The 18,623-nt window shown below is 37.9% G+C and overlaps 1 protein-coding gene across 1 annotated transcript in view; it reads left to right on the plus strand.

The window, feature by feature from the left end:
- LOC114042399 (protein regulator of cytokinesis 1-like) overlaps window positions 1-18,316 on the plus strand; it is a 29,085-nt gene extending 10,769 nt beyond the window's left edge. The window contains exons 5-11 of the mRNA XM_027861090.1: window positions 3,486-3,635; window positions 4,380-4,527; window positions 10,865-11,001; window positions 13,028-13,123; window positions 15,302-15,448; window positions 15,655-15,765; window positions 18,290-18,316. Of these exons, the coding sequence (XP_027716891.1) occupies window positions 3,486-3,635; window positions 4,380-4,527; window positions 10,865-11,001; window positions 13,028-13,123; window positions 15,302-15,448; window positions 15,655-15,765; window positions 18,290-18,316 (816 nt within the window). The remainder of the gene's footprint in view (window positions 1-3,485; window positions 3,636-4,379; window positions 4,528-10,864; window positions 11,002-13,027; window positions 13,124-15,301; window positions 15,449-15,654; window positions 15,766-18,289) is intronic.
- Window positions 18,317-18,623: the final 307 nt, after the last annotated feature.

The raw sequence follows: 18,623 nt of genomic DNA on the forward strand, positions 1-18,623 counted from the left end.
CAGAACTTTCTGTGGTAGAAAAGAAGTAGAAATAAAATAGCCATTATTTGGGGAATGTCTAAACAAATTGTGGTACAAAAACATAATGGAATGTTACTACATTGTAAGATATGATGAATATGAAGAATTTAATAAAAACAATTGAAAGGATCGTGGGAAGACTTAAATGAACTGTTGGTGCAGAGTGAAATAAGCAGAACTTGGAAAATCATACAGAATGACTACAATCATGTAAGTAGGAAGGACAAAAACAATACTGAATGCTATGTAAGTATTGTATGAAACTCGTTCTCAAAGAGATGAGAAAATGTACTTCCCTACCTTTGCAGAGGTGTGAGACTATGGATATGGAGCATTACATATCCTGCCAGACTGTTGATGGGATCATAGCATCATAGGTCTAGAGGTAAAAGGCCATCTAGTTCAAGCCCTTTATTTTACAGATGAGACACTGGGGAAGGCCCATACCTAAAGTCACATAGGCAGTAAGTAGCAGGGTTAGGATTTCAGTCCTCTCACTTTAAATTCAACATGTTTACTACCATACCTTTTTTCATTAATTTTATAGAGATGCTTTTTTTCCCTTTTCATTTTGATTTTGTTGTTATAGGAAATGGTTCTCTGGGTAGAGGATAAAAGAGGGATATTCAATCGAAGACCCCAACTATTGGGATAAGGTCTCACTATTTGAGAAAAACTACTGGGAAAAATAGAAAACAGTCTAGCAGAAAACAGGTTTAGACCAAGATCTCACACCGTGTCCTTCAACAAGCTCCAAGTGGATAGACCTAGATATACAAGGTCCCATCATAAACCAATTAGAGGAGAAATGAAGAAAACACCTTTCACAACTCTACGTGAAAAGTTCAAGACCAGACAAGAGATAGAGAGGAGCATAGAAGGTCCACAGAAATGGACAATTTTGATTCCATAAAATTGTAACAAAATGCAGTTAAAATTAGAAAGATGACAAATAGTCTATATAGCCACATGAAAAAATGCTTCAAATAACTAATTATTGTGTCGTTGCTGTTGTTTAGTCATTTCCGTCACGTCCAACTCTTCATGACTCTGTTTTGGGTTTTCTTGGCAAAAACACTAGAAGGGTTTGCCATTCCTTCTCCAGCTCATTTTTATAGATGAGGAACTGAGACAAACTGGCTTAAGTGACTTGCCTGGGGTCACACAACTAGTAAGTGTCTGAGGTCGGATTTGAATTCAGGAAGATGAATCTTCCTGATTCTCAACCCAGTGTTCTATCCATGTGTCACCTAGCTGTCCTGTACTAATAATTAGGGGAATGCAAATTAAAGCAACTCTGAGGTTCTACTTCATACCCATCAGATTGGTAAGTTGACAAAAAAAGGAAAATGACAGATATTGGAGAAGTTCAATAAGGAGCATGGCCATCTTGTACTATCATGTTAAATTTGATATATATTTGAAGAAATAAGCTATATGTAATAGAGATACACAATTTCCTACACAATCCTTTTTTTCTGTTCCTTATATAATGGAAATATCCATGTTTGTTGATGTTTGTCACGATCATGATAAAAAAAGAAACTTTTTTTTTTCAAATACATTCTGGAATGTTTCCCAGGCATCAAAGTCAAGTTTACTAACATACTTTTTTGGAGGGTAAACTGGGAAATCTGCTGATTTTCAATTTTGTAGTATCTCTTGGGTTCAGTGATTTTCCGAGATCACTAATGATGGTTTAACTGTCATATTCACCAGTTATTTCAGATTGTGGGATGTTTGTTTGAGCCACTTTTCTCAATATGATTTATCCTTATGTGAACTGCTAGAAGAAGGCAGTGATACTAATAATAGTTTATATTTATACAGTTCCTTAACATTTACAGAGCATTTTACAAATCTCTTGAGGAAACTAAGGCAGAGGTTAAGTGACTTCTCCAGTCACACAGCTAGCAAGTGTCCAAGGTAGAATTTGAACCTGAATCTTTCTGATTCTAATGCTTTAGCCATTACCACAATGTTTCTATATATTCAATCTACCTCTGAATTATTCGTGGTTGGTATACCCCTCAGCAGGAAGTCCAATTTCTTCTTCCTCTGATTAGAACTCTTCTCTTGGCAACACAGCAGTTACATCATCCGTCCTTTAGAGCAGAACACAAGGAACTGTTTGCTCCTGAGAGGGTCCAGATCCTTGCTCTGTGGAAAGAGCATTGTATGTATTGCAGAGCTCAAAATGATAAAGTCTTCCTTCTTTCCCCTGCCATGTCACTTTTTTCCATCCTTGAACCTCCCCACACAGGATAGGATTTCCTTATGCCTCTTGCTGTTTTTATTCTCCTTTGAAGCACTTCTTTTCATTCTTTCCAGGAACATTTCATTTGCCCTGACACCTTGCAATATAAGTTCCTTGAGAATCTGGATTGTTTCATTCTTTTTTTTTTTAAATTATTCCTCACATCTAGTAAGTTCTCAATAAATGCTTGCTGAGTAATTGGAGAGACGTATGCCATTAGCCCTTTTACCGTATCCTCTGGTAGGGGGACCAACTTGCATTTTGTGCATATATACATGGCACTGGCAGATAAACATCATGTTATTTTCTCCAGATTATTACAAAATTCCCCATGTTCTTCAAACTTGTGGGAAGTTTTTGTTCTTGTCACTAACTCGTGGTGAATAGTTGTTTGCTCCTACCCATTCACCACCTCTGGGGTCCTGATAGAACTTTATTTATAGTAAGCTTCCAGTCTTTTTCACCAGCTTGCTCAGCTGCCTTGGATCCTAGTTAATATTTCTGTCAAAGCCCTAATACAAACAGAAGCAATACTGGGCTATTGTCTGAAAGGCCTTAAATAGGAACCCAACTCCTAGCCAATTTTCACTTCCTAGCTACTTCCAAACCATGTTGCCTCAACCCCTTGCCACTGGAATGTGGTTTCTGTCCCTAGGATTCTGGACCCTGGTAGGTCAACCTTTTTTTTTTTTTTCTGGTGAGGCAATTGGGGTTAAGTGACTTGCCCAGAGTCACACAGCTCGTAAGTGTTATGTGTCTGAGGTCGAATTTGAACTCGGGTCCTCCTGACTCCAGGGCTGGTGCTCTATCCACTGCGCCACCTAGCTGCCCCAATAGGTGAACTTTTGCCATGTATTGCCTGGAGTCATGGAATTATCAGGACTTCATAGCACTTCCAGCCATTTCTAAACCATGTTGCCAGTCATGCATTTATCTCCTCCTTCTACCTCCCTTTTATGTGTTACCTTCCCACATCAGAGCATAAACTCCTTGAGAGCAGTGACTGTCATGCTTGCTTGTATTTAGATGCCCAGTGCCTGGTGCATAGGAAGCCCTTAACATTTTTTCATTAATTCACACTGTTTTCAGCTGATCAGATTTCAGACACCCACTCCTGTCTTCTGCCTTGTTGCTTCAATATCTTCAGCTATTTCTCTTTAGAAGGAGGTACTTTATTTTGATTAGGAACGCATTTTCTTTGTTGCAGCTGGAAATGGAAAAAGCTGAGAATGAAGCTGTGTGTAAAGGGCTACGCTCTCGAATCAGGGAACTCTGGCTCTGGTTACAAATATCTACCCAGGAGAGAGAAGCTCTGGCCATGTTCATGACTGGGTCAAAGGCCAAAATCAGAAAAGTGGTAAGAAAATATAATAGCCCAGACATGGGCAACCTTTCTATCTTGGTATGTCAAGGTTCTGATTCTTTTCATTAGTGTGCCAGACATGGTAGAAAGGATTGCTGGTTGCTGTCCAGCTTCTGACCTGTGAGACATTTTTTGTGCCATGGGAATTGGGATGCATTATCTTTGGTGTGTATACCATAGATTGTCAACTCCTATAACAGAAGTTACTATGTTTTTCCATCACTTTTGGCAAGGAGACCATATATCTGTCTCCATGACTTTCTGGGTTTTGGTTACTATCCTCTGAAAGTTGTGGAAGACTTAAGAAGCTAATGACCCTCTTTTATTTTTATTTTTTTTTGGCTAGGCAATGGGGTTAAGTGACTTGCCCAGGGTCACACAGCTAGTAAGTGTCAAGTCTCTGAGGCCAGATTTGAACTCAGGTCCTCCTGACTCCAAGGCTGGAGCTCTATCCACTGTGCCACCTAGCTGCCCCAATGACCCTCTTTTATATATTCATTCTTAGAAACCATCTTAGAACATACTTTTGAGTCATTTGATATCTTGAATTATGAGCTAACCTTTTATTGCCAGTACTCTTGCCTGGTAATTAGAGCCCTGAAAACTTGGTAGATGATTAGGTGAAATCAAACTCTAAACTGAGGCTTGACTAAACAGAAGAAGCTTGGCATAAACTAATGTTAAGACTGTTCTTGAGAAAAAAGAGAAGCACTTTTTGGACAGTTCTCCCCTTTGCAGCTACAGTTAGACATGGATCGGTTGGAAGATTTGAGGATTCAGAACTTGAAGAAAATGATTGAAGCAAGCAAGGTGGAGCTGGCACTATATTGGGAAAAATGCTTTTACAGCCAACAGCAGAAAGAAGCCTTTACCTATTACTATAACGGTTAGTATGGGCACTATATCAACACAGGCTTGTCTGCTTACTGCTGCATTTCTATAAGCCAGTTCTCCTGACAAGAAGAACATGCGTTTGAAAAGGAATTCATGTCAGATTATTTTTCTGGTTAGCAATGTAAATTGGTATTCTTGTACAGATGACAGTTTGTAAGGCTGTTGGAAGTGATCTGCAGTTTTTCTCATTTGAAGCATTTCCTCTAGAAATGATATGACAGAGTAGGAAACTTTTCCCTCGAATCTCTCAGTGTAGCTGGCCACCTGGGATGATACACCCAAGCATCTATGTTTGTCAAGTTTCTGATATCCTACTATGCTTAATCCTGAGGCAGGGGATGCAAAAGAAGTTTAGATAACTTGGGTCCTACCCTTAAGGAGCTTATATTTTCATTGGAGAGAGATGGCTAACATGTAAACATGATAAATACCAGGGAATAACCACAGACAGTAGAAGGTAGTATGTGATTATATAAAAAAAGTGATAGTACAATTACATGCTAGACAAACAGTAACTGAGATGAAATGGCAGGGGAAAACTGAAAGTAGGAGGTAGCGTTTGACCTGGGCTTTAAAGGATGGATAGTATTTCAATAGAAAGGGTAGAATAGATATAGTATGAATGAAAGCTTGGAGGTTAGAATGAACATAGCATTGTCTATTTAGGGGAGGAGTGGGAAAGGTAAGGCTGTGCCATTAGAGGGCTTAGAATGTGCATTCTTAATCTTTGTGTCATAGACCCTTTTGACAGTCTGAAGTCTATGGACCCTTAATCAAAATAATGTTTTTAACTGAATAGAATAAAACACAAAGGATTACAAAGGAAATCAATCATATTTAGTTCATATATATATACATGTATATATAGAGAGAGAGACAGAGAGAATATGTGTATGTATTTGTATATATATGTGTGTGTATATACATGTATATGTATATATAATTGTATAATATTATTTATTATATTAATATATACTAATAGTATATATTATATTTATGTATTTATATATGTGTATATATATGTGTGTGTATATATATATATATATATATATCTCAATAAGATTTTCTTGGCCCTAGAAGGATGAATAAAAGAATATAGACTTTATTCTGTGAGTGGAGAACCATCAAAAGCTTTTGAGTCATATGGTGATTGTTTTATTAAAGTTAGTTTAGAGAGAGATTGTCATGTGCCCTGTGTTAAGCATTGGGGTTACAAAGAAAGACAAAAAAGCAGTCTTTGCCCTCAAGGAGCTCACAACTAATGGAAGAAACAACATGCAAACAATTATGTACAAGCAATATCCAATGCGAATTGTAGGTAATCTGAGGGAATGCACTAGCATTAAGGGGAAAGGTTTCTTGCAGAAGGTGGGATTTTAGTTGATTCTTGAAGGCAACCAGGGAAACCAAGAGGCAGAGATGAAGAGGGAGAAAGAGCCAATAAAAATGCCTAGAGTGGAGAGAGGAGGGAGGGTCTTTTCTTAAAATTTTATGTATTTATTTTTAGTTTCCAACATTCACTTCCACAAGATTTTGAGTTCCAAATTTTCTCCCCATCTCATCCTTCCCCCCCATCCCAAGACAGCGTGCATTCTGAATAACCCTTCCCCTAATCTGCCCTCCCTTCTATCTCCCCCCTTCTATTTTCCTATAGGGCAGGATTGATTTCTATACCCCATTGCTTATGTATTTTATTTCCCAGTTATATGTAAAAACAATTTTTTAACATTTGTTTTTAAAACTTTGGGTTCCAAATTCTCTCCCTCCCTCCCTACCCACCCTCATTGAGAAGGCAAGCAACTTGATACAGGTTATACATGTGTAGTCATGCAAAACATTTCCATAGTAGTCATGTTGTGAAAAACTACATTTCCATTCATCCTATCCTACCTCCCATTTATTCTATTCTCTCTTTTGACCCTGTCCCTCCTCAAAAGTGTTTGCTTCTGCTTCCCCCTTCCCCCTTCCCCCTTATTTTCCTGAAAGGTAAAATAGATTTCTATACCAAATTGAACATGTATGTTATTCCCTCCTAAAGCAAATCCGATGAGATTAAGATTCACTCATTCTCTCTCACCTTCCTCCACTTTCCCTCCATTGTAAAAGCTTTTTCTTGTCTGTTTTATGTGAGATAATTTACCCCATTCTACCTGTCTCTTTCTCTTTCTCCCAGTATAATCCTCTCTCACCCCTTAATTTTATTTTTTAGATATCATCCCTTCATCTTCAACCCATTCTGTGCCCTCTGTATATGTGTGTGTGTGTGTTTTCCCTCCAATTACAGTAATACTAAGAAAGGTCTCGAGTTACAAATATTATCTTTCCATGTAAGAATGTAAACAGTTCAACTTTAATAAGTCCTTTATGATTTCTCTTTCCTGTTTACTTCTTCATGCTTCTCTTTAGTCTTGTATTTGAAAATCAAATTTTCTATGTCTTTTTCTGGTCTTTTCATCAAGAATGCTTGAAAGTCCTCTATTTCACTGAATGTCAATTTTTTCCCCTGAAGGATTATATTCAGTTTTGCTGAGTAGGTGATTCTTGGTTGTAATCCTAGTTCCTTAGACCTCTGGAATATCACATCCCAAGCCATCTGATTTCTTAATGTAGAAACTGCTAAATTTTGTCATCCTGATTATGTTTCTACAATACTTGAATTATTTCTTTCTGGCTGCTTGCACTATTTTCTCCTTGACTTGGGAACTCTGAAATTTGGCTATAATATTCCTAGGAGTTTTCCTTTCGGGATCTCTTTCAGGAGGTGATCAGTGGATTCTTTACATTTCTATTTTACCCTCTGGTTCTGGAATATCAGGGCAGTTTTCCTTGATAATTTCTTGAAAGATGATGTCTAGGCTCTTTTTTTGATCATGGCTTTTAGGTAGTCCAATAATTTTAAAATTATCTCTCCTGGATCCATTTTCCATGTCAGTTGTTTTTCCAATGAGATATTTTACATTCATTGTCTTCTATTTTTTTCATTCTTTTGGATTTGTTTTTACAGTGTCTTGATTTCTCATAAAGTCACTAGATTCCATTTGTTCCATTCTACTTTTTAAGGAAGTATTTTCTTCAGTAATCTTTTGGACTTCCTTTTCCGTTTGGCCAATTTTGCTTTTTAAGGCATTCTTCTCCTCATTGGCATTTTGGACCTCTTTTGCCATTTGGGTTAGTCTATTTTTAAGGTGTTATTTTCTTCAGTATTTTTTTAGGTCTCCTTTAGCAAGCTGTTGACTTATTTGTCATGATTTTCTTGCATAACTCTCATTTCTCTTCCCAGTTTTTCCTCTACTTCTCTTGCTTCTCAAAATCCTTTTTGAGCTCTTCCATGGCTTGGGACCTATTCATGTTTTTTTTCTTGGAGGCTTTGGATGTAGGAGCTTTGACTTTGTTGTCTTCTAATTGTATGTTTTGATCTTCTTTGTCACCAAAGTAAGATTCTATGGACTGAGTTTTTTTCTGCTGCCTGCTCATGTTCCCAGCCAATTACTTGAGTTTTAAACTCTTTGTTAACATAGGGGTCTGCTTCCAGTGTGGAGAATGCACTGTCCCAAGGTTCAGGGGTTTTGTGCAGCTGTTTTCAGAGATACTTCTAGGGACCTGTAATTTTTCAGTTCTTCCTAAATGGTATGATCAAAGGTGAAGTGTTTAATCATTTTCTGGCCTGTGCTCTGGTCTATGAGTGACCACAAACACTCTTCTCTGTCTTGGAACTATGAAGAGGATTCCCTCTCCACCACCGCCAAAAGCTCTACCACAACAACTGTCCTCTTCGCCCCAGGACCACCACCCAGAGCTGCAACTCAGATCCAAGCATGGGCAAAGCAAGAGAATCCTGCGTCAGCACCAGCAAAGAGATCCCTGCAATCCCCCTCTGATCAGCCACTCAATCCCGCCACCATCTGTGGGTCAAGAGCTCCAGAAGCAGCTTCCTCCAAAGGGGCTGTGCCAGGACTGGGGCCAGACCACTCTCCTCTCTCATCGAGGTCCAACAGATGTTTCCTATTGACCTTCTAAGTTGTCTTTGTTTGTTGTGAGTTGAGAAGTTTGGAAACTACTACAGTTGCCCTGTGATTCAGTCCCCTGAGGCCTGCTCCAGGTTCACTGAGGGCCTGTCTTTGACTGCCTGGCCCATACTGAACCGTGCTTCTTTCCCATCCTGGCACAACAGACCTTTCTTAACAACCATCCAGGTTGTCTTGGGCTGGAAATTTTTTTTACTCTCTTTTTGTGGGTTCTGCTGCTCTAGCATTTGTTTAGAGCCATTTTTTACAGGTATTAGGCAGGATTTGGGGGAGAGCTCAAACAAGTCACTGCTTTTACCCTGCCATCTTGGCTTTGCCTCCCAAGAGGGAGAGTCTTGTTTGAGGAACAACAAGGAAACCAGTGTCACTGGACCATAGACTACATGGAAGAGAATAAGGGATAAAACTGGAAAGGTGGGTAAGGGCCAGGTTCTGAAGGGTTTTCAAAGGCAAACAGGGGCTATTCTGTTTGATTCTGGAGGTAAAGGGAACCATTGATGTGGCTTTATTGAATCTCATTGAAGAGGAGGTAACAAAGAATTGCTCTTTATGAAGATCACTTAGACAGGTGAGTAAAGGATTGACTGGAGTGGGGAAGAGACTTGAGATAGGGAGTCCAGAAGGCTATTGCAATAGTCTAGGCGTGATGTGATGAGGGCCTAGGATATTGGCAGTGTTAGAGGAGAGAAAGGTGTGTACATGAACGATGTTGTGAAATTAGAATTGACAAGATTTGGCAGCATATGAGATATTGAGAGATGAGAGAGTGAGGAATCATGGTACTGGTAACTGGGAGGATGGTGAGTTTAGAAGAAGGGAAGGTTTGGGGGAAGATGGGGAAGAAAGATAATCAGTTCAGTTTTGGCCAAGCTGAGTTTAAGATATCTGTGTGACATCTAGTTCAAAATATCCAAAAGGCAGTTGGAAATATGAGACTGGAAGTTGAGAGAGGCTTTTAGAACTGGATAAACAGATTTGAGAATCATTGGCATAGAGATGATAAATGAATCTATGACAACTGATGAAATCACCAATCAAAAAAGTATAGAGGGAGAAGATTGCCAGGAATAGAGACTTTAGGGGATACCCACTGGTAGTGGTACAAACTGTATGAAGATCCAGCAAGAAGAACTGAACCAGTCAAACTGGTAGAAAGAGAATTAAGAAAGAGCAGTGTCATGAAAACCTAGAGAGAAAAGAATAGCTAGGAGAGGAGAGTGGGTTGACAGTGTCAAAGATTACAGAAAGGTCAAGAAAGATGATGATTGAGAAATGGCTATTAGATTTGTCAATTAAAAAATCATATGGTTGTAATGGAATACTATTGTGCTATAAGAAATGATGAGCAAGATGCTTTCAGAAAAACCTGGACTTATAGGAACTGATGCAAAGTGAAGTGGGCAGAACCAGGAGAACATTGTACATAGTAACAACAATATTGTATGATGATCAACTATGAATGACTTAGCCATTCTCAGCAACACAGTGATCCAAGACAATTCTAAAAAGAACTATGATGAAAAATGCTATCCACCTCCAGAGAAAAAAGCTGATGGAATCTCAATACAGATGGAAGCTTACTCTTTTTAAAAAACTTTCTTTCTTTTTCTTTTTTGTCTGTGCTTTCTTTTACAACATTACTAATATGGAAATATGTTTTGCGTGACTACACATGTATAACATTTATCAAATTGCTTGCTTTCTTAACAAGGGGGAAGGAAGGGGAGGGTGGAAGAGAATTTGGAACTCAAAGTTATAAAAAGTAAAGGTTAAATTTTGTTTTTACATATAATAGGGAAAATATTAAAAGTCAAATAAATAAAGTGATCATAGATAACTTTAGAGAGCATTGAATGATGAGGTCAAAAGTCAGACTGGAAAAAGCTAAGAGTAAGAGGAAAGGAAGTGAAGGTATGGATTGTAGACAGATTCCTTAAGGAGGTTAGCTACAAAAGAGAGGAGAGTTCTATAGGTTAACAGCCAGCAGAGATAGATGTATCAAGTGAGAGTTTAAGGGTGGAGGAGATATGAGCATGCTTTTAGACATCAGGGAAGCATATAGTAGACAGGGAGAAATGAAAGATGGGAGAGAAAGTAGGGATGAGAGAAGGGGCAATTTGCTGGAGAAGATGGGATGGAATAGATCAAGTGAGGCTATAATTACCCAGAGGCTGTGATCAGAGAACAGTGTAAGTGACTCATTATACTTGGAAATTTGGGGCATTTTGCTATATTGGAAACAGCAAAGACTAGCAAGACTTTAGAGGAATTTTAAAATTTGGCTTCTTTATTACCCTCACACAGAGGACTACACAGAGATCTTGCTAAAGCTCCATGGTGAAGAAATTGTGAAGTTGAAACAATATTATAAGCTGCACAAAGAACTATTTGAAGGCGTTCAGAAGTGGGAAAAGAACTGGAGGCTTTTCTTGGAATTTGAGGTACTTTTTGGAAGGAGGGAGAGAGGGAAAGGCAAGAAAAGAAGAGTATAATAAATTGTCCTGAACACAATTGCTTAAACCCCATTCCTTGGTGCAATGAGATTTCTGAAAGCTGGTTTTGCCTCCTAAGTCTCCTCATTACCACAAGCCATGTCGTGCTAACTTCTCATGAACCTACTTAAAGATCATTTCTGGTTGGGAATACTTTGGATTCCTTTTCTGGCAGCTTAGTTGTTAGTGCAGGGAAGGAATACCTTTGTGGCTCCTGAAGTGTACAGTTTTATGAAATGAAAGGACTCCAAGAACTAAATCTTCCTTCTGTGTTTGAATTTATTGCTTAAATAGTGGCTCTAATGAAAATATATTGTCTCAATTTACAGCAGCAAATGACTTTAGTAATAACCTTGTGTTTGACAAGTGTAAAGACTTAAGTTTTTGAGAGAAGAATTCATTATTTAGTAAAAAATTGTTGAAAAAGCTGGAAAGCAGTCTGGCAGAAATTGGGCATAGACCATTATCTTACACCATTTCCCAAAATAAGGTCAAAATGGATACATGATCTAGATAGAGAGATATTACAAGAAAATTTGAAGAACACGGAATATATTACCTATCAGGCTTATGGAAAGGTGAACAATTTATGAATAAATAAGCAATAGAGAGCAGTATGAGTTATAAAATGGATAATTTCAGTTACATTAAATTAAAAAGGTTTTGTACAAATAAAACAAATGTAGCCCAGATCAGAAGGAAATCAGAAAATTGGGGAAAAAAATTTTATACATAGTTTCTCAAATAAAGTCTCATGTCTCAAATATATACAGAACTTTGTCAAATCTATAAAAATACAAGATATTCCCCACTTGATAAATGGTCAAAGGATATGAACAGGCAGCTTTCCAATAAAGAAATTAAAGTAATGCATAGTCATATGAAAAAATGCTCTAAATCATGATTGATTAGAGAAATAAAAATTAAACAACCTTGAGATATCATTTTACACCTCCCAGATTGGCCAAAATAATTGAAGAGGGGGCAGCTAGGTGGCACAGTGGACAGAGCACCGACCCTGGATTCAGGAGGACCTGAGTTCAAATCCGGCCTCAGACACATAACACTTACTAGCTGTGTGACCCAGGGCAAGTCACTTAACCCCATTGCCTAAGCAAAAAAAAAAAATTGAAGAGGAAAGTGGCAAATGTTGGAGGAGATATGGAAAAATTAGGACACTAATTCATTGTTGGTGTAACTATGAACTGATCTAACCATTTTGGAGAGCAATTTGGAATTATACTCAAAGAGTTATTAAGCTGCCTATACCCTTTGACCCAGCAATACCATTACTAGGTCTATTTCCAAAGATAATTAGAGAAAAAGAAAAGGAACCTATATGTTCTAAAATATTTATAGCAGCTCTCTTTGTGGTGGCAAAGAGCTGGAAATTACAGGGATGCCTATCAATTGGGGAATGGCTGAATAATTTGTGGTTTATGATTGTGATGGAATACTATTGTGCTATAAGAAATGATGAGCTTGATGATCTTAGAAAAACATGGATAGACTTGCATGAAATAATGAAGCACAAAATGAGCAGAACCAAGAGAACATTGTACGTGTTAACGGCAATATTGTTTTGAGAACAACTTGGAGTAGCTAAGTTATTTTGACTCTAATAAATACCCAAATTAACTACACATGACCTATGAAGGGAGATGCTATCTGCATCCAGAAAAAGAACTGATAAATAGAAGTATGTATAGAATTATTTTACATATAAATACATATTTGTTTCTAACGGTAACCATCTCTAGGGCTGGGGGGAGGGGAGGGAAGAAAAAAAGAAAAAAGTTACATGATAGCTTTAATATATATTTTAAAGGAATAGGAAGTTGTACATTATAGATTTGCAGTCTCATGTGCAGTCATCTTTTTTCAATTCTACTATGTTACAGAAATGCTTGTTTTATTTCTTAAGTTCAGAATAAAATCAATTTTAAAAAATAAATAGAATATATTGTCTCCACAGAGAAAAGCTTCAGATCCAAGTCGATTTATGAACCGTGGTGGAAATCTCTTAAAAGAAGAAAAGCAACGAGCCAAGCTCCAAAAAATACTCCCTAAGGTAGACAATGCTTTTTGGAATGCTCCTCATGTTTTACATGCGAGGTCCTTCATTTCAAAATCTATCTTTGATAAAAGCAGAATTAGGAAAACAACACACACTGATTACAACATCAATAAAAAGAACAAAATTTTCAAGTTGGATGCTGCTTAATGACAATGACCAAACTTGACCTGGAAGAAGAGTTTAGAAAATGTCCCTTAATATCCCTTTTTTCTTTGTAGAGGTGGGGTTTTTAGGTGTGACTATAGTAATCTACTGTTTGATAAACCCAAAGACCCCAGCTTCTGGGATAAGAACTCATGATTTGACAAAAACTTCTGAGAAAACCAGAAAATAGTATGGCAGAGACTAGGCATAGACCAAAATCCTACAAACTATACCAGGATAAAGTCAGAATGGGTCCACAATTTACATATAAAGGCTGATACTATAAGCAAACTAGGAGAGCAAGAAATAGTTTACCTGTCAGATTTATGGAGAACGGAAAAATTCATGACCAAACAAGGGATAGAGAACGTTATGAAATGCAAAATGGATAATTTTGATTACATTAAATTGGAAAGTTTTTGCACAAACAAAGCCAATGCAACCAAAATTAGAAAGGAAGCAGAAAGCTGGAAAACAGTTTTTACAACCAGTGTCTCTGATAAAGGCCTCATTTCTAAAATATGTAGTGAACTGAGTCAAATTTATAAGAATACAAGTCATTCCCCAAATGATAAATGGTCAACAGATATGAACAGGCATTTTTCAGAGGAAGAAATGCTCTAAATCACTATTGATTAGATAAATGCAAAACAAAACAACTCTGAGGTACCATATCACACCTATTAGATTGAATAACATGGCAGAACAGGAACATTATAAATGCTGGAGAGGATGTGGGAAAACTAGAACACTAATGCATTGTTGGTGGAGTAGTAAAAAGATCCGACCATTCTGGAGAGCAATTTGGAACTATGTCCAAAGGGCTATAAAACTGTATACCTTTGACTCAGCAATACCACTTCTTGGTCTGTATCCCAAAGAGATCATACAAATGGGAAAAGGACCCACGTATACCAAAAATATTTATAGCAGCTCTTTCTGTGGTGGCCAGGAATTGGAAATTGAAGGGATGCTCATCTATTGGGGAATGGCTGAACAAGTTGTGGTATATGAATGTAATGGAATACTACTGTTCCATAAGAAATGATGAGCAGCTGGACTTCAGAAAACCCTGGAAAGACTTACATGAACTGATGCTGAGTGAAGTGAGCAGAACCAAGAAAACATACACAGTAACAGCCACATTATGTGATGACTAACTTTGATAGACTTACGTTTTCTTAGCAGTGCAAGAATCTAAGACATCTCCGAAAGACTCAAGATGGAAAATACTATGTACATCCAGAGAAAGAATTATGGAGTGTGAATGCAGATGGAAGCATATTATTTGCATTCTTTTATTTTTGTTTTGTTTTGTTTCTTCTTTCTCGTGGCTCCTCCAGTTGGTTCTAATTCTTCTTTACAACACTACTAATGTGAAAATATGTTTAATAGGAATGTATCTGTAGATCTTATATCAGATTACACACCATCTTGGGGAAGGAGTTAGGGCGGGAGGGGGAGAAAATTTAAAACTCAAAATCTTATTCTTATGGAAGTGAATGTTGAAAACTAAAAATAAATTCATAAATTAATTTTTTTAAAAAAGTTTTCTGCCCAAGAAACAAGTCCTTCTATACTAATTTCTCTGAACAGATACATAATAGCTCTCTCAAAGAGGCTATCCTTACTAGAGTTGTCCATTTGGTCACAAAGGACATTCTCAGGATTGAACTTCCTCAGGCATAAGGATTCTCATTAAGATCCAACCATTGAGACTTGGGTTTTGCTGAATGCCATAGCATCAGGTGCCATCAAAGCAAAGAAAAAAAATTTTAGAAGGAATGCCAGTGGCTTATTTCTCTGTCCTCCATCATGTGTTTTCTAAATAAGCTGGGGCTTTTTTTCCCTAATGATCAATTTTACACACATTCTCTGTCTTGCTCTCATGTTTTGCTTAGAGTTACAAACATATTGAAAAGCACAATTAGCCTCTGAATGGAAGAAGTCACCCTTTGAGAACAGCAAGATTAATAGGATGTTAGCAAGTTAATGATAATAAGATTTCTTTTTTTTAAATGACCTCAGCTGGAAGAGGAGTTGAAAGCACAAATTGAAATGTGGGAAAAAGAACATTCCAAGGCTTTTGTGGTGAATGGCCAGAAATTCATAGAATATATAATGGAACAGTGGGAGATGTTTCATTTGAAGAAAGACAAAGAAGAGCAGGAGCGAGTAAGTAAAAACAAAGAAAGAGAAAAGCTGTGAGCTCTTTGATCAGTATGTTTCTGCTAAGTTGGAAGGATGGTGAAAGCATATAGTCTATGTCCATCCCTTGCCTTCCATTTTGTGTGTGCTATAGACTAGCTTTGGGGCTCTGCCTTCATACCCTCATTTTGCTTTGATGTTGTGCTTATCACTGATGATTCTTATTCCTATAGCAACTAAAGAAGAACCAGCAAACAGGAGCAGAGATGTTATATAGCAGCAGATCCAAAATACTCTGCAAGAAGCAAGGACTGAGGCCTAATTCATCAGGCAAAGGCTACAAGGTAACAAAGCTTTACCTCGTTAAAAAGTCTGACTCCTGTTCAGAGAAATATTGTTTGGGAAAAGGTAGTAAGAATATCCAAAATGGCAGCTTGCTGGCTTGGAAAGTTTAATCCACGTTGGTTGAGTGAATGCCATAAAAACCCAGCAGCATTTACCTAATCGTTGCTTACCCTCTGTTGGGACTGGGAAAAGTCCTTGCCTGTGTGCTGATAATCTCATAGAACCTCTACCTTGCTAACCACCATGATTTCCCAGTGAATGCTCAGCCATCTATCTTATTTTAACTGCATTAAGCTTTTAGAGTATACTGAAGCAGGAATTTTCTAGGATTCTATTATCAACTTGGAAAGAAGGAAAGAAGAATTTATTAAGTGGCTATTATGTGCTAGGTACCATGCTAGGCACTTCTCACATATTATCTCATTTGATCCTTAACCTTGAGAGGGAAGGATTGTTATTATCCCCATTTTACAATTGAGGAAATTGAGTTTAAGTGACTTGCCCAGGGTCACACAGCTAATGTCTGAGGCTGGATTTGAACTTGGGTATTCCTGACTCCAGGCCCAGCTCTATGCCTCTCCAAATTAGAATCTAAATTCAAAACTGGAATAGGCATCAAGCTAGCATGATAAATGAAGGAGCGTAACTATATGACCTCTAGGGCTCCTTCCATCCATAAATCTTCTGAAACCTTGAAGTTCCATCTAACAAAGGGATGAACATTTTTTACATTGCTATCATTAGGCCTTTCACTATTTGACTGATAAGCAAAGGTTTGTCATCATGCCTGTTCTTTTGGTCAAGTTCAAGCCAGATACACCCATGAAACAGAATTCCCTGTTGCAGAGCTGCTACCATTCCTCACAGCTCTCATCCTGAGAAACCATGTTTCTTTCTAGTTATAATGGTTTAGTTAAATAGCTATTAGCTTCTTCCTCTGGTGATCTTTACCTTTTGCTTCCAACTTCTCTCATGCCATGTACTTCAGCCTAAGATTAGCTTGGCAGCAGGTCCCGACAGGACCCTCAGACTTATAGAATGATAAACATGTCTTGTCCTTGTGAGAGAAGCTTAAAGTGCCAGTGTTTCCACTCTTATTGCCTTCCTGGGTACTAGCTTTTCACTCACAAGTGCTTTCTAGACACGGGGAATTGTTTTTATACCTTCTTCTACAGCTCAGCATGTCCTAGGGCATAGCTATGTGCATCTGAGTTTTTTGTTACTGTACCAAGCAGTGTTTTTCCATGATTCTTGCTGGTGTAGGTAACTAAGATATGTTCTGTGGCATCATTCCCTCTGCATGCTCCTTAGAGACTGTGCTGAAAGGGTGGGCCAAGGAGGAAGACTTCACAGACCTGCCAGTTTTCTGGGCTCTTCTGGGAATGTGCTTCCCCCCCCACTTTCCTCATCTGTTTTTTATTTCTCTTCCAACAGTAAAAATCATCAGAGACTTCCAACTGTTACTTCTTCATACCTCCTGGACTTCACTACAAGTTTTTTTTTCTTAAACATTCATTCTGCTCATACTGGACAAGAAGAATATTCTCCTTGATCTAAAGGTCCCTTTGTAGGCCTAGGAATTTAACTGTAATGACTAATATTTATTCTATTTGTGTAATTTATATAAATATATATGCATATGTATTTAATGTGCTTTATCTTTAAATAAATAATTGAAAGCATAAATTTATGCATTAAGTATAAAATACTGTATTGTTCTCTGCCCTGTTCTGTTTCATTAAAATGAGATTAAATAATTTGTAGTATCTGCAAGAGAAGAAATGTCTTTGACCTTTTAGAGAACATTTTGACTAGAATGATTGGGGCAGAAGAAAGATTACTAGAGATACAGAAGACAGTGCATAGATGAGAGAAAGACGCAGTAGCTATGTTAAAGATTTGTTGTTCTTTACAACTGATTAATCACATGCTGTCTGCTAAAATTGGGGGGGAGGCGCGAATACAAAATTAATACAAGTACAAAATACAAAATACAAGTCTCTACTTTCCAGAAGCTCATAGAAAAGATTTAAAACTAGTATGAATGGAACAATTAAACAACTAATCTAAAAAAAAAAAACATTAATCTTGTCCTGGATGAATTAAAAGGAAAAGGATTTTTTTCATGCTTTGGTCAGGATAGATGTGATGGCAGTGGTAGCTAGATCACACATAAGCATAACATGGAAAGAACCACAGGAGCTTCGGCAGAAGCATGAATTCAAGAAAGATCAGTCAGGCCACTTGGGTTTGGTCCCTTCCAGTGGCCTATTCCCTGATAATTAACTCATGCATTGAACATATCAAAAATAGACAAGGAGGGAAGGGAGAAACTGTGCCACTTTTATATAACTTCCATCTATTAACTTTCTTATGTGAAAACTCCTTTACCTATAGGGTAAAACTCCTCATGAATCCCTCCAGTCCAGCTCCAGGTACCAGGACACTTTCCTTTTCTATAAACCAGCCTTTTCTCTTCTATAAACCAGGAGGATTTCACCCATTTTATTGTACTGTTGGAAGCCGGTGATGCTCACAGAGAAGGAGTAGTGTTGGAATCCCTTTTAGGGTGCTGGAGAATCCATAGGACTGGTGATGGTCCACTTGCCTCCCTCCACATTTAATTGGTCCCTGAGGGGGAAATACTACATGCAACAGTAGCCAAAAACTGCCCTGTGACAGTGGAGAAAGCTGGGCCACCTTCTCCCTTTTCTCAATTGCTACCTAATATAGTTGCCTTTCTAGCCAGGCACAGCTGCTTCTATATTTTTGCTCCTTGTGTAGCAACAAGCACTGTGTGTATTAAGCATGATGCAGAAAGTTAAGAACCAAGGGCTGAAGGGGCTCTAGGCCCCAA

Source organism: Vombatus ursinus, unplaced genomic scaffold, assembly GCF_900497805.2.
Source record: "Vombatus ursinus unplaced genomic scaffold, bare-nosed wombat genome assembly UNPS02014444.1, whole genome shotgun sequence".
In the NCBI taxonomy this organism is placed as follows: Eukaryota; Metazoa; Chordata; class Mammalia; order Diprotodontia; family Vombatidae; genus Vombatus; species Vombatus ursinus.